This window comes from Ursus maritimus (assembly GCF_017311325.1).
Source record: "Ursus maritimus isolate PB19 chromosome X unlocalized genomic scaffold, ASM1731132v1 scaffold_X1, whole genome shotgun sequence".
In the NCBI taxonomy this organism is placed as follows: Eukaryota; Metazoa; Chordata; class Mammalia; order Carnivora; family Ursidae; genus Ursus; species Ursus maritimus.
The window spans coordinates 100,433,985-100,450,574 of NW_024423319.1; the positions used below are offsets into that span (position 1 = coordinate 100,433,985).

A 16,590-nucleotide genomic window follows, 5' to 3' on the forward strand; every position below is an offset into this window, starting at 1 on the left:
CACGGCTCCCCGCTTCGTACCTCAATACTCAGCGCTGGAGATGTTCATTTGTAGAGATCCAGATGCGTCTTCCTGTGTCTCAGGCTGGTTCCGTGGTTGTTTAGGCTGGTCTGGTACCTATCCAGCTCGACTCGGGGGACCGGCTGAAAAAGGGGTCCCCTACTCCTCCGCCATCTTAACTCCTACACTTTCATGTCTTAAACATGCAAAAAAGGCTACATGTAGTACTGGTTCTATGTTGACCTACCACCTCAACACGATCTCTCTAAGCATTATTAGAATTATGTAACTGCAAAATCTCTTTGAAGCCTGTTATGTCAAGAAACACATGTTCCCACCAAAAGAGTAGAGAAAGCGTCTGATGTGCAGTCCTACAACTTTCATGTCTTAAACATGCAAAAAAGGCTACATGTAGTACTGGTTCTATGTTGACCTACCACCTCAACACGATCTCTCTAAGCATTATTAGAATTATGTAACTGCAAAATCTCTTTGAAGCCTGTTATGTCAAGAAACACATGTTCCCACCAAAAGAGTAGAGAAAGCGTCTGATGTGCAGTCCTACAATTTCAATTTATCATCCATAAGAGATTCTTTACCTAGAATTGAAACCTTATTTTAAGGACTTTCAACTGTATGTGGATTTTTTAAAAGAACTAGCTTATGTAGGTTTAATTGCATTTTTTATAGCCTATAAATTACAGCTGATATTCTCAAGGGTATACTCTGGTTTCAATTAAGAGAGGTAGTTTAACAATTAGGAAAGCAAGATGGTAAAACTACTTTAGGTCCTTGGAACACATATACATATGATCATTAAAATTTCTTGGTAGGATATAAAACATTTATATGGACTTTGATTGCCCTGAAGAAATTACACAAATCTTTTGTGTAAATGTTTAGGACTTTCTAAAATGATGACATTATTTATCTTCTGATCAAGAATGACTTGATTTTTAAATAATAATCACATAAAATAAGAATTAAAATTATATTCTTTCATACATATTAAAATTAATGACTCAGATTATTTATACTATATTTATAGTAGTTGTTGTGGATCTTGCAGGCCTAACATATTATTACTTTCATCTGGTAAAAGGGAGGGTATATTATAGGGAGAGAATGAAATAAACTTTTTTGGAATACCAAAAATCATGGTGTAGGATAAGTGGTTCATAATGTGTGTTAATTTCAGATAAGAAATGTCACAAAAAAATAGAATTCTTTCTCTCATGGAAAACTGTGGAAATCAGGAAATGGGATAATTTTGGCTATAGCAGTATTTTCCACAAAGTATTCTAATAACACTAACCCCTAATTGTAATAACAGAAATTATTTCATTCAATAACATTTCCTGAGTGCCTTCTCTGTGACAAACACTATTTCAAATTGATTCTTAGGGGGAAAACATATCAGTGATAGTAAGTCTGGGATACAATGTATTCTCTATCATCAAAGGAAGGTAGTTGAAAAGGTCTAAGAGGCATACCCTATAACTAGCTAGGCAAAAGAGTGTCTACAAATCTTTGGTGCATTGTCTTCCAGCACTCTGAATAGAACACCAAAGTAGCAAGGCCTTTGTCTTAAAGATATTCATAGGTGTAGCTTCTGCTTAACATAGTGGATTACAATTTAATATGTAAAAAAGCTCACAGCATTTTAAGGAACCATACTAGCTTATACTAAAAGGGACCAATACGGTGTGCCTGGGTGGCTCAGTCAGTTAAGCATCCAACCCTTGATTTCCGCTCAAGTCATGATCTCAGGGTTGTGGGATGGAGCTCTGCATTGGGCTCTGTGTTAGAAATGGAGCCTGCTTGAGATTCTCTCTCTCCCTCTCCCTCTGTCCCCCCCCCCACCAAAAAAAGGGAGACAGATACTACACCATATGTTAACTAATTTGAATTTAAATAAAATCTTGAAAGAAGAAAATAAAATAATAGAGACAAAGTTTAATTTGAAAGAGGTCTCTGGGCCCTTTACTCTGTATGAAAAAGAAGAGCATGAACCCAAGAGCCACAGAGAACCTCTCTCAATAAGCAGAACTGGGCCCTAATCAAGAAACTGGTGACATGGACCCAGGTAGATTTGAGAATTGCTATAGGCCAGTAACTGCTCTGTATCTCCCATTCCCCTGCCTCCATTTCAAATGGGACTATTTGGTTATTTTATCCCTGTGTGACCATTGTATGTTGGGTGTGTGAGGGTTAGATATCTATGTAACTCACAGAGCTTCAGATCAGGAGGAGCCACTCGAGTAGTTGCACTCAGGGAACTAAGCATGAAGAACCTCTTTCACACCAAAAATTGATTTAGATAATGACATCCTGGGCTTGTAGCCTAACCCTGATGCCATAACAAGACTCTGAGAGTCTTAGGAATGGGGTGAGTATACTTTGCTTATATAAAAGGGGCCAAAGGAGAAACTGCTAGACTGTTATTTTGGTGGTTCCACCAATGAAAGACATACCTCGTGGTATTCAAACACTTGTGAAGTCTCCTCCCACATAAGCTTTAGAGTTAGTGAGAGGGATATTAGTAAGCATGATGCAAGCAGATGCTTGATAAGTGGTTATACATTCTCAGTCACCAAATAAAAAGTCTAGCTATCCTGCTGGTGGGATAGCAGGACATACCATTTGAAGAGAGGGAGGCCCTGAATATTCATGCAGAGACAGGCTCAGCCAACCCTCCATTCTAGTTCATTCTAGCCTCAAGTGACTATGGGCAAAATCAGCAGAAGAACCATCCATCCAGCATGGTCCAGGCCACATTGCAGAATCGAGCATGAATAAAATGGTTACTGTTTTAAGCCACTTAGTTTTGAAGTGTCCCCTGGCCCCCAATAGGTAACTGAAACAGTGGTCTCTGTAGTAATTGGGAAAGGTAAAAAAAATGGTACACATACACTGCAACTTCTACAAAAAATAACTATATATTATTCAGATAGGCAGTAAAAAAGTGAAATTTCAGATGAATAACAAAGAGTGAAAGAGTAAAGAAAATTCATATTTTCATCTGTAAACAGCAAACAGGATGTTGAGAACATAGCACAAGGTGCCTATGGTAAAAAACACCCAAGATGAATCTGGAATGAAAGGTTGAAACTTGATTGTTAAGGATCATGTATGCCAAATAAAGTCTTTGGACTTTGTTTTGCTGGATGATAGGGCCTATCAAAGACTTTTAAGTAGAGAAATGAAATATCTCCATTGTAGACATACTGCAGCAGTGTGGAGTCGTAAGTAAAATAGGAAAAACCTAGGGGCAGGGAAACTTAAACCTCTTAAAACCTCACTGCATTCATTGAGAGAGTAGAAATTGCCGCGCATAAGAATAAATTCAAAAGACATTTCTAAGGTTGACTGGAGAGGTCTTGGTAAGCAAGGTGAGGAAGATGAAGAAAACAAGGATAAGTGATAACTTCCTAGCTAGAGCTACTGGAATGATGGTGATGCTACTTAATAAGAAAATAAAGAAGCACCTTGAACAGGAGGTAGGTTGGTTGAAGTAGATATTGAAATAAATTTGGGTACATTGCTGAATTCAATGTGTCTCATGGACAATCAGGAAGAGAGGACTGTTAGGAAACTGAAAGTATACTTCTACTGCTTGTGAAAATTTTTGGAATTACTTTTTGAGTCATCAATTAATAGGTTGTATGGGAAAATACTGAATAAATAAGATCGGGGCTATGATTCTCAAGCTGGTTAAATGACAGAATCATCTGATAGCTGGATTTCACTGATCTGGAGTAGTACACAGAAATCAATAGCCTTTAAAAGCTCCCCAATTAATTCCAATATGCAGCTGAAGTTCAGAATTACTAATGTAGAAGGATAAAGGGATAAAGTTGTAAACAAAATCCTGGTAAACCCTAGCATTCAAGAAAATTCAAAGGAAGAAGATCCTAAGGAAATTTACAGAGCTATCTATCAGAGAACTAAGAGTAGAAGTGATAAAGATCAGTGTTAAGAAAACCAAGGAAGACCCAGAGGATCTGGCAATTGAAAATCCACAGCCCTTGCAAGTGAAGTTTTAATACAGTAACAAAGAAGTCAAACTGTCTTTCATCATCTCCACTCTATTAAACCCTTCCAATGAGTTTTTAATTATTATAATTTTCAGTTCCACAATTTTCATTTTTCTTTTATATTTCTTTGCTGAAATTTTCAACTTTTTTCATCTGTTTCAAGAGATTTTAGTGACTTGTTGAAGTATTTTTATGATGGTTGCTTTAAATCCTTGTTGGATAATCCCATCATCTGATTCATCTCCGTGTTGGTATCTGTTTTCTTTTCTCATTCATTTTGTAATTTTCATGACACATGACCAGTGAGTGTTCATTATTATAGACTACACATTTTAGATACTATGAAAATTCGGATACTATTTAATCTTTTTGTTTATGTGGGCAATCCTGTTGAAATGTAAGATGAGGGCCGAGTACTTATGTATGTTCAGCTGCCTCCTAAGCACGGCTGACATCTTCCTGGTGATAGCGTGCTGTTGACCCACACAGCCTTGCTGCCTCCAGTCAGGGAGTAAGCTCACTTCCTGTTGAGTCCCACTGACACCAGGGAAGGGACAGTGGGAAAATCGATACCAACTAAGCCTACCTCCCACCGCCTTATTCTGCCTTCTTTAGGGTAGAAGCTTTGCTCCCCACTGACCCTCATTGATACCAGGAAAGAGGGATGAAGCCTAGCAGTGACCAGGCCTGCCTCACAGTGCCTCACAGAATCACACTGCTGCTGTGTGGGGGTGGAGGCTCAGGTTGCCACTGGACCCCAATGATACTACTCTAGCAGTGAAATGTAATTCTAGCCTAGTTCCACAGGGCAAAGGATAAAAGATCAGTCCCCCACTCAGGTGTGCTGACCCTACTCCAGCAGGGGGATCATATTACTGCTGCCTGCTTCTGCAGGCAGGGGATGGAAGATTAGCTCCTTGCTAGGCCCTGCTAACATCATCTGGTGGGGCAACTGGAACATTGTGGTCATGTCATTTCCTCAAGTCCTGAGGTCCCTAGACAATCCTTCTTTTCACCTTTCACAGACTTCCTATGTTTGTTTGCTGTGTTATTTCCAGCCTTTTTAGTTGTAAGATGGAAGCCTGGGAGGGAAGGGGCTACTCCATCTTGGTGGAAATTGACTGTATTCTACACTGTGATCACAGTACCTGTAACTAATGCACACTTATTTTCTCTTATGTAATCTACTTGTGGGTAAAGACAATTTTTTTTTCTTTGTAATCCTAGTATTAGCATATTAGTTCATGATCAATAGACGTGTGTTACAGAGACGACTAAATAAATGGATTTCTCTAAGTACCTTATGATAGATGCTTAATATGTACTTTCAAAGAGAAGAAAGAATTATTTAGTCTCTAAAGAGAACATTAAGACTTGGGCAAAGGAAAAAGATACTAGATAGAATGCATTACAGGTATGTCATTTGAAAAAATATGTTTTCATAAAGGAATTACACAAAAATCAATCACACTAACAGCACTAACAATGGACATGTTGAAAATGAAATTAAAAAGATACTATCACAAACACACCAAAGAAAATGAAATACTGAGGTATAAATTCAACAAAATGTGTACAGAACTTGTAGCTGGAAACTACAAAATGCTGATGAAGAAATCAAAGAAATCCTAAATAAATGGAGAGATCTGCTGGTTCACCGGTTGGGAAATTCAACATAGTAAAGATAACAATTTTCCTTCAAGTGATTTACAGGTTTAATGCAATTCCTATCAATATTCCTGTAAAGTTTTTTGTAGACACAGACAGTCTTATGCTAAAATTTATTTTAAAAGAAACAGGTCCTGCAATAGCTAAAACAATCTGGAAGAGAAGGATGAAGTGGGAGGAATCACTCTAACTGATACTTAGGCCTAGGATGTACCTACACTAACCAAGACACAGCAGTATTGGCACAGGGCTAGACACACAGACCAAAGGAGTAGAATAGATAATCCAAAAATAGAACCACACAAACATGCACAACTTATTCTGAATACATGTGCAAAAGCAAGTCCATGGAGGAAGCATAGCTTTTTCAACAAATGGTGCTGGAGCAACTGGACATCTACCCGAAAAGCTAATGAAAAGCTAAACCTTAACCTAAATAAACTTTACACTTTACACAAATATTAACTCAAAATGGATCACAAACAAATGTAAAACAATACAACTGTTGACAGAAAAGTTAATTAAAAAAAGAAACAAAACAAAATCTTCAGGATCTAGGGCTAAACAAAGAGTTCTTATACTTCACACCACAAGTATGATCTATAAATTAAAAAAATAATGAACTGAACTTCACTGCAAAAGATCTTAAGAGGATAAAAAGATAAACCACAGACTGACAGGAGATATTTGGAAACTCCATATCCAAAAAAGTACTATTATCTAGAATATATAAAGAATTCTCAAAACTTAACAGTAAGAACATGAATCATTCAATTAACATACAGCAAAAGACCTAACAGACATTTCACTTAAGAGGAAAGAGAGATGGCAAATCATCAGCACATGAAAAAGTGTTAAATACCTAGCCATTAGGAAAATGCAAGTTGAAATCACAGAGAGATATCCCGATACAGTGATGGTGACGATAAAAAATGATAATACCAAATGCTGCAAGGCTGTGAAGAAACTGGATCACTCATAGATTGCTTGTGGGCATGTAGAATGGTACAGCTACTCTGGAAAATAGTTTGGCAGTTTCTTATATGACTACACATGCAACTACCATACAAACCAAATGCATTCTTGTGCATTTTTCCCAGAAAAATGAAAACTTATATTCACAAAAACATGTACATGAATGTCCACGGAAGCTTTATTTTCAATAGCCAACAACTGGAGACAACCCAGATGCCTTTCAATGAGTGAATAAACACTGTGGTAACGTCCATGCCATAGGACACTCCTCAGCAATAAACAGCAAAAAATTATAGATACATGCAACAACTTGGAGAGATTTCCAAGGAATTACACTGAGTGAACATCAATTCCCGCAGATTATATAATGTATCATTTCATTTACCAACATTTTTTAATTAAAAAAACAGACATGGAGAAAAGATTACTGGTTGTCAGGGGTTTGGGTTTGGATGGGGAGAAAGGCAGAAGGGACAACAAGAAGAATCATGGAGATGATGCCACTGTTCTGTATCTTGACTGTTTCAATGTCAAGACTCTGATAATGAGGTTGTATGAATTGTGAAAATGTTACCATTGAGGGAAACCAGGTAATGGATTCATAGGATCTCTTTATATATGACTTGCAACTATGAATCTACAATTACCTCAAAAATAAAAATCTTTCTTCCCTTTCTTTCTTTCTTTCTTTCTTTCTTTCTTTCTTTCTTTCTTTCTTTCTTTCTTTCATGTGCACTGGCTAGCTCTGTATATGAAACTTCTGATAGAGCATAACTAAAGGGGGGTAAAAATTGGGGGTCAAGACTACAAGAAAATTTTAGTTTCTTATAAGATAAACTTATTCCAAAGGAAAAGAAAGGAAATTGTTGTACAGCCCTCCTTTATTTACTTTTTCATGTAAAAATAAAACAAAAATGTTGGAAGGAGAAAACTGAGTAAAAACCCAGGTAGCATGCAGCAAAGAATTATGTGGTATTATCGTATCCTGAATAGATACCAAGAGAAGGGAGTAGGAAAGCTCTTGTTTGTTATGTTGATAGTAATCTTAAGGTGTCCCCATTATTTATATCATTTAATTGTACATTTACAGATATAAATGCAAATTAGCTGTACATGGGAAGTCTTACTGTTAAAACTTTTCATTGATAAAGATCCAGAAATACTAGAATGAGTACAAGCTAACATTTTCAAACATCTAAAGTTCTTTGCAAGTGGATTATTTAAAAACTAATGGTGACAGTTTTGTGGTCTTACAGCTGACAATGTGCCAAAATGTCAGTGACTCAACTAATGGGCTCCCCTCATGCCAACACCAAGCAATGCTATTTTAACTGCCTGTTTTTAATGATTTTGAGTACTACTTTCCAAATTGAAAAAGGAAGCCATATTAACACTACTTTCAAATCAATTGGAATATTTTAAATCCATAACAAGACTATTTTTTTTCCTGCAATTTACTGCTCTCTCTAGAATAGTGCCTGACACATACAAAACTTTAAAGGGCACCTTTCATTAAAATGTAACCATATGAATATATGGCAAATGTCACTGTTTTTGCAACTTTTCAACCTTTCATTTATTACTTCGACTATAAATTCAGAGACATGTTAATGTAATTTCTCAGAGTATTGGGTCACGGTGTATATTTACACACATCAAAGACTTGCAACTTCAGTGCTTTAGATATTCAGATTACTAATGTGCATGCATCATTATTTTCTCATCAACAATAAATAATGAAATGAAGTGTTAGACTGTGGACGTCCAGCTCAATTCTAATCTCAGATAAATGAAGACACGCATTTGCCTATCTTGAAGAATCACCTCTACATGCATGAACAATCAGAAATAATGATTTTTTAAAAAAGAAACAGAGTGAAATTAAATCAAATCACTATTGTTTAAGTGAGGAAAGCCAGTCCAAAGAGTACTCTTTAACTGTACTAGTATGGCAATTATTTATCAATGTCGTTACAAAATCTCTACTTCTAGTAAGAGAGATGTTTGACCATAAAAGGACTGGAAGGTGGGCCACAAGGGCAAGAATAAGAGTTGCCAAAGGAATGATGCATTTGTCCTTTTGTAGTCCATCAGACATTGTTCCCAAGCACAACTCTGCTTTCATTTATATGTTCCAAAATTAATTTTAACCTGTATGCTGTTAGTGCTAACAACTGTTACGTGGTTAAGAGTTAAGTTTAACTCTTATGTGGCTCTGACAGATTTTAATGTCCTGAAGTACCTGTGGCCGTGGCTCAGCATAAAGTAACTCTTGCAGGGGAAAGTGAGGGGGAGGCATGATCCTCAAACAGTGCAGTGAGAGAGCTGCAGATCAGAGTTTCAGAAGTGAAAGTCAAATTTTGATTTGAAAAAGACACTGAGACCTCCTCCAAATTGAGAATCTATTGCATTAGATTTGGCTTAGTTTCTCTTAATAAACCAAAATGCAGAAAGACAAAGATTTAAACACACCTTCTATATGCCTGTACCCTGCTTTGCCAATGCTCTTATAATCTAATGACATCTGCAATCATTCATGCAGGGTGTGATTCACGATCCATGAAGGGCTAAATACTTAAACTGAGATTTTTTAACCGCTAATGTGTTACATGGATACTGTTTAAATGCAATATCATTAAGCCAACTACATGTCTCTTCTACAAACAAAAATGTATGGATGTGTGATGAGTTTCTTTGTGGATAAAGGCACAGCCTTTGCTATTAACTTTTCTTTGGCCCTGAGGGACCCAGGAAAATTTCTCTATTGACCCAGCATTTTTAGTTAACAAAATGATCTGGAACACAGCCTTCTTTTTCCCCTAATACGGCAACACTGCCTTTGTCTTCCAGCGCACATGCACACGTTTACCTAAATCATCTTTACAGATGTGTGTGAACCGGAGGTATCTGTGCTCTATTTGTCTGTGAAGGGCAATAACAAAATGTTACAACCCATTTAGCGATAAACCATGCATCCTTTCTGCAAGTCTTTGCTTACATTTTATTTGCAACATTTCACCTCCTCTATAAATTTTATTTCATAGTCTTTAGTAATTTCTGGCAACATAAGTAGATACCCAGATGGTATCTCTTTTCTCCATAAGCCAGAAATAATGTTTCAATATAAATTCCAATCCCATCTTTTTATGATTTAGGTTCTAAATTTTAGAAAGCAGCAACACACACAAATATTGAGACAAAACCTTTAGGTGAAAGGGATAGCAGCAAAATTTAAGAAAGGAGCATATGATTTAATTGATTCAGCAGTAAAAGAATTAAAAGAATACCTGATGACACAGGCGTAAAGACCACTGTCCTGAAGTAGTGTTGGCCGAAACCAAATGGAGTCTTCTTCCTTGCTCATTCTACTTCCATCAAAGGCTATTGGCTCTTCAAAGTCTCCAGGTCCAGAGCTTTTGTACCACATCAAACTGAGTCCTGCACTTTGGGCCAGGGAGTAATTTGCTCTGATATAACCATAAAAGAGTGCACATTTGATTCGAACAGGCTCTCCCACCAAAACTTGGTATTTCTTGATATCGACAGACCAATCAGTGCATCCATCAGCTATAGTGAACAAAAGAGAGAGAGAAAGGAAACATTAGAGAAAAAAGTGAAGCAATTAGTTCATTCATTTACTCATTCAACAAATATTTATTGGACATTTGTATTGAGCCACATTCTACTCTAGGCACAGATGATGCAGGAATGGATAAAACCCAAAAGGGCACTGAGAAGTAATTTACCCTGCTAAAAAACAATGTCTTCATCACTTAGTTTGGTTCTGCTGCTGTTTATTCTAGTTTATATCAGTGCAATTGATTGGTTATTGGTTTATTGCCTTTTACTCTAAATCTACTTTTTTGCTTGTTTTTTGAAAATGGATCTGGATCTTTGAAATATTTCTCTTTTGCTAGCTGGCATTACAGCTCTGTGAGTAGAGGGTTCTAGAGAGACACGGAAGAAGGAAAGGATCTTTCTCCCTGATTCCAGCATGCTTCCTTGGAAGGTTCTTGCAGTGGGTGAAGCTTCTCCAGCACCTGACTCCTGCTTCTCCAGTATCCAGTTCTGCAGTGCACAGTAGCCAGCAGCTTGGAGAGTTTTTAGCAGAGCTTCAGGCAAGGCACCTTCCTATGAAGAGCTTTCCCAGGCACTTCAAAAGGTGAATCTCTGTCAAGTTCCAGAAGGCAGATTTCCAACACATTCTGCCATTATGGCACCTCTGTGATGTCTACCATTCAGTAAACCACGTACTTTCCTAATAAGGTTTGGATCTCAGTCCTGGAGATGGAATGATGTGGGACGCTTTCCCTTGGATGCTCTCTCAGCTATAGGGTTTTGGACAATGAGAGTAATTCTTCTAGTCTTTAGGGCTCTCTTTTGCTATGGACTGAATGTTTATGTCCTAAAATTTACATGTTGAAGACTTAATCCCCAGTGTGATAGTATTTGGAGGTGGGGTCTTTGGAGATAAGTATGTTGAGATGAGGGTACTGAGGGCAAGGCCCTCATAAAGGGATTAGTGCTCTTATAAAGGACACCAGAGAGCTTCTCTCTCTCCCTCTGTTCCTCTCTCCCTTCTTCCCTCCCTCCTTTCCTCCATGGGGTGGGGCTCATAGAGAAGAGGCCATGTGGGCACACAGCAAGAAGGTAGCCATCTGTTAGCCAGAAAGAGGGCTCTCAGTAGAAATCAAATAAGCTAGCACCTTGGTCTTAGACATGTCAGCCTCCAGAACCATGAGAAATAAATTTCTGGGGGCGCCTGGGTGGCTCAGTCGTTAAGCATCTGCCTTCGGCTCAGGGCGTGATCTCGGCGTTCTGGGATCCTGCTTCTTACTCTCCCACTCCCCCTGCTTGTGTTCCCTCTCTCACTGGCTGTCTCTCTCTCTGTCAAATACATAAATAAAAAATCTTAAAAAAAATAAATTTCTGTGTGTAAGCCTTCCAGTTATGGCAGACTGAGAAGACTAATACACCCTTCTTTCTTACTAGCCAATCCTTATCACTCTAATGTCCTGTTATATTTAATAATTCTTTATAGAAACCTTCCTTGTTCAAATTGGTGTGTGCTTTATCTCTCTGATTGGACACTCAATGACAAAACTAGAAATAAATATTTTATAGCCAAATAAGGCAAAAAGAAATACAACAGAAGTAGGTCAAGCTCTGGTAGTGGTTTCACAGAGAGAGACAGAGGTACATAGTCACTTTGCTCTGCTGGAAGCATCAATGAAGTTTGAAATAGAAACCATGGTGAAAAATGCAGCTGATGGGGTGGGGGCTGGTTGGATTTTCTGGGTGTCATGGAAGTTCCACCTTCCAAATGGCATCTCGACACCATTTTTTTTATCACACACACACACACACACACACACACACACACACACACACACACCAGGCTCCCACAAAACAGATGCATCCCCATTATCATTATCATAGAGAAAAGGTGGATTTCTTGCTTAGAGGGGACAGTTGTCCAATAATTATGAATATAATCAATTTCACAGAACTCACAATATATAAATACCAAACAAAAGGGCAAAAAGCAAGAAAAGAGAGACTCTAACAGCGATAGTATCTGAGTACTGCAAGAAGAATTTAACTTGCTACAGATTAAAAAGAGGGCAAACTAAAGGATCTAAGAATAGGATGAATAATGTAGGGTTCAAGAGAAGGAAAATAATCAAGATGAGAAGGAAGATGTGCCTTATTAGGGCAAGGAAGACACATGATCTATAGAATTATCTACACTTCTGATCTTAAAATAATATCTAACATCTAATGAGCACTTAACTATGGCTGAGTTTACAGATTTTCATTTACCCTTCACAAAAATATCTATTGAGGCTTTTGAACTAACTGTTCTCTCTACATGGAAATTTTCTCTTTTTCTCTTTTTAAAAAGATTTTACTTATTTAGTTTTTACTTTAGAGAGAAAGCAAGAGTGTTTGAGCAGGGGAAGGGGCAGAATGAGAGGGAGAGAATCCCAAGCAGACTCTGTGCTGGACGTGGAGCCCGATGTAGGGCTCGATCTCATGACCCTGAGATCCCAACTTGAGCAGAAACCAAGAATCGGATGCTTAACAAACTGAGCCACCCAGGCACCCCAACATGGAATGTTTCTCACCAACTGTGTTGCTTTCTCCCTCCATTCCTCCAAATATCACCTCCTTGAAGAAGTATTTTGTAACCTCCTTGTCTGAAACACCAGCTTCTTATCCTGATCACTTATTCCAGATTCTGCTTCAATATTTTCATAGGACTTATTACTATCTGATGTTACATTATGTACCCACTTTCTGTTTGCTTTGACTCCCCAGTAGAATGTGAGCCCCTTGAGGGACTTTGTCCTTCTAACTCATTTCTTTAGCCTCAGTGCCTGGAACTATGCCTACTAACCAGCTCAACACACAGTTACTGAATGACTGACTGACTGACTGAATGAATGAATGAATGAGTAAATAAGGTAACTAAATTTTACAACTGAAGAAACTGGACACCAATGCCAGGATTCCCACCGAGCCACGTCTGACCCTAGAATTCATTCTCCCTACCACCATGATATTTTGTTTCCTAATTATGGTATTTTCAATTGTAGAACATTCAATTTAGTTAATTTTAATTACCAAATTTTGGTACAAAATTCCTATCAAAGAGTTATATTTTGGTAATGTGTAGAGTAAATGTGCTAGAAGCTTGGCAGACATCAATGTCCAAGCTATTGCCATGATTCCTGTCAATGACTGCTGCAGAGCTGGCACACGCACTAAATGGAATGACAGAACTGTACACAGAGATGTCAAGGTTATATGAATATATGTGATATTTATCAACATTATTTTGTACATTTATCCCACTGCATGAAATAAATCCTAGGCAGGATTTTATTTTAAACAGTTATAATTCTGGTGATAAGCATGAAATCATCTTGTTTTACCACTATATGAATTATAATACAATTCTAGAATCAAGTTATTGTAACTGAGGCCATCTGTCACAGAAGACACCTCTGCCAGTGAAAAAGGCTGAAACACCTTCAAGGTAGCAGTATAAACAGGGAGATAAAATTATTTAATCTCCCAGAAGATTTGTAAGATAAAGCAAAATGCTTAAAGCAAAAACCAAAAATATTTAGTCAAGAAAATTCTAAAAAGTAACAAATTAGATCAAGAGAAGAGAGGGAGAGTTGCACTGGGGAAAGTGATATTAATATATACTTTTAGCATATGCTTACTCAGAAAACAGTTGAAAGAAAACCATAAATATTCTGAAAATTAAAGTTATTCAGGGGCGCCTAGCTGGCTCTGTTGGTAGAGCATGCAACTTTTGATCTTGGGGTTGGGAGTTCGAGCCTCACGTTGAATGTGGAGATTATTTAAAAATAAAATCTCAAAAAAAAAAAGAAGTCTGGGATACCCGGCTGACTGTCAGTTGTGCATGCGACTCTTGATCTCAAGGTTGTGAGTACAAGCCCCATGTTAGGTGTAGAAAATACTTCAAAAAAAAAAATCTTAAGAAGAAAAAATAAAGTTATTCAGTACTTAACTATCAATCAGGAAAAAAGTTTCTAACAGTTCAGAGTCATAAGACAAGGAAAAGGCAGAGGTAAATGAAGCAATAACAGCACCTTGGATTCAGAGACACCTTATGTTCATTTTAATATGGAAACAGATGAAGGATCTACAGCTTAGGAAGTTCTACTACCACTGAGCTTGATGTATGATGTTAAAAAATATACTATAAAATCAGTAAACATGTTTTAACACATTTTTGGGAAGGATATCAAATAATATTAAAGTAATTCAAGATATTTTCAAGTTACTTGGATAAACACACTTAAATGAATGATGAGCTTATGTCTTTTTTCAATATTTAAAGCATTTTATTTTTTTTAATTTTTTTTAAAGATTTTATTTATTTATTCGACAGAGATAGAGACAGCCAGCGAGAGAGGGAACACAAGCAGGGGGAGTGGGAGAGGAAGAAGCAGGCTCACAGCGGAGGAGCCTGATGTGGGGCTCAATCCCGTAACGCTGGGATCACGCCCTGAGCCGAAGGCAGACGCTTAACCGCTGTGCCACCCAGGCGCCCCTAAAGCATTTTAATAAATGAAATAAGAGTGTTACTTTTTTTACCTCTGTTAACATTTTTCCTCATTTACACACACACTCTCTCTCTTACTTTGTGTTTTTTTCCTAAACCATTTGAAAATAAGTTAGAGACATTGTGACATTTCATCCCCCAACACTTAAGTATGCATCTCCTTATGAACACATTTTTCTTATATAGCCACAAAGCATTTTTTTAAAATCTTGTGCAGCAGGACATCTCAAATCTTAAAAGAAAATGTGATAACTTAAAACCTAAGTCTTGATGACAAGAATCACTACTGATTATGTTCAGGTTTTCCTTACGTCAACACACAAGCTCTGCTCGCTTGGAAACAATTGTTCCAAAAATGTATTTCTAGACAATGTTAATTCCATTATGTAAGTCACCATTATTAGTATTGAAACTATCATCAGGTAATTGGGTAGGCCAGTAGAATTTAATCTGTTTTTCTGTCTTTCAGAATAAAACATCCTTCTATAAGCCTCTCCCAAAAGTTTACTATTAGTATTCTTCTTTTGATGAGAGGCTTCCATAGAAATACTCTAGCTCAGTGGCCCTCCTGCATTACATAATCCCTCATACTCCGTGGAATGTTATGAAGTCATACACTCAGAAAGGAGGGCAGGAGTAGGAAGCACCGTATTCATTCACTTTTGTTGCCACCCATAATGTTCTGGGAATTTATATGAAGGCAGTGATGGAATTAAGATTCAGAACAAATTCCTTTACCAAGGAGTTTGTACTGATGTACCACTTCATGAACAAAGAACACATAGACTGTATAATGTAAATATATTCAAATGAGATTAGGGAAAGGATTTTTAATTAAGTCACTATTACTAATATTTCCATGGTAACAAGCTTGAAGGCTGCATTCCTAAAAAAAAAAAAAGTGTAACCATGTGTTGAGCTTACACATAATACATTCTAATGTGAAATTTTAAGACTTTACTTATAAAAGGGCAAATTATATTACTCTTAAAGTATCTACTTGGGTAGGTACATTGCAATAATTATAAAATGATAAAGACATCTATGATAATGTAACAGATCCCCAACGTGATCCCCTTTACTAAGCTAACATAGCCATTCTCCAGTCACTTTGAGTACTTCAGGCTAACAGCTCATAGTTGTCTCCTGTTAAAAACTACCTTTGATTGACAAGAGCCACCCTGTCGGGAAATGTACAACCCCTTTGGTGTGCCCACTGCCAATAACTGACTTATATGAGTGTACAAAGCCTGCTCCTTTGCATCAAGTAGGGACATCCTAATAGGGCAGTTTATGCACCAGAGCTCCTCTGTGTGTGGACCAGGCTAAGACTGCAGTTTACCTGTGACCTCTTCCCTCAGCTCTTTCCCCTTTCCTATTCTGCTTCCCTTTTCCTGAAGAGCACTCGATCAATTTTGCTCATCAAAAACTGTATTTGGGTTCTATTCTAGGAAAACTGATCTAACACAGTTATATCTTCAAATAATGAGAACTACCTTCATCTTAATTTCTGTCCTAGGGGCTGAAGATCAAGACAGGCAGAGCCCTTGTTTCCAAGGAGCTCACAGGCGAATAGGGAGACTGACAAATTAAAACACACTTTGGAAATGTATGATTAAGAAATGCACAGGGCTGCTCAGGAACATGTTCCATGAAGAGAAAACATTTGAGATGCCTCTCAGTAGCTAAGAAGCTAGCCATACAAAGAGTAGCCAGACAGTTACTGACTTCGGAAGTGAACACAAAAGCAAAGACAAAGAAATAATAGGTACCAGAATTCTGCAGTCTTTGTGGTATAGAAACAAG

The 16,590-nt window shown here is 37.5% G+C and overlaps 1 protein-coding gene across 1 annotated transcript in view; it reads right to left on the reverse strand.

Annotated features, from left to right (window-relative positions):
- IL1RAPL1 (interleukin 1 receptor accessory protein like 1) overlaps nt 1–16,286 on the reverse strand; it is a 723,425-nt gene extending 707,139 nt beyond the window's left edge. Inside the window, exons 1-3 of the mRNA XM_040636334.1 lie at nt 16,281–16,286; nt 16,084–16,126; nt 9,968–10,247 (exon numbers count right to left, since the gene is read on the reverse strand). Of these exons, the coding sequence (XP_040492268.1) occupies nt 9,968–10,247; nt 16,084–16,126; nt 16,281–16,286 (329 nt within the window). The remainder of the gene's footprint in view (nt 1–9,967; nt 10,248–16,083; nt 16,127–16,280) is intronic.
- Nucleotides 16,287–16,590: the final 304 nt, after the last annotated feature.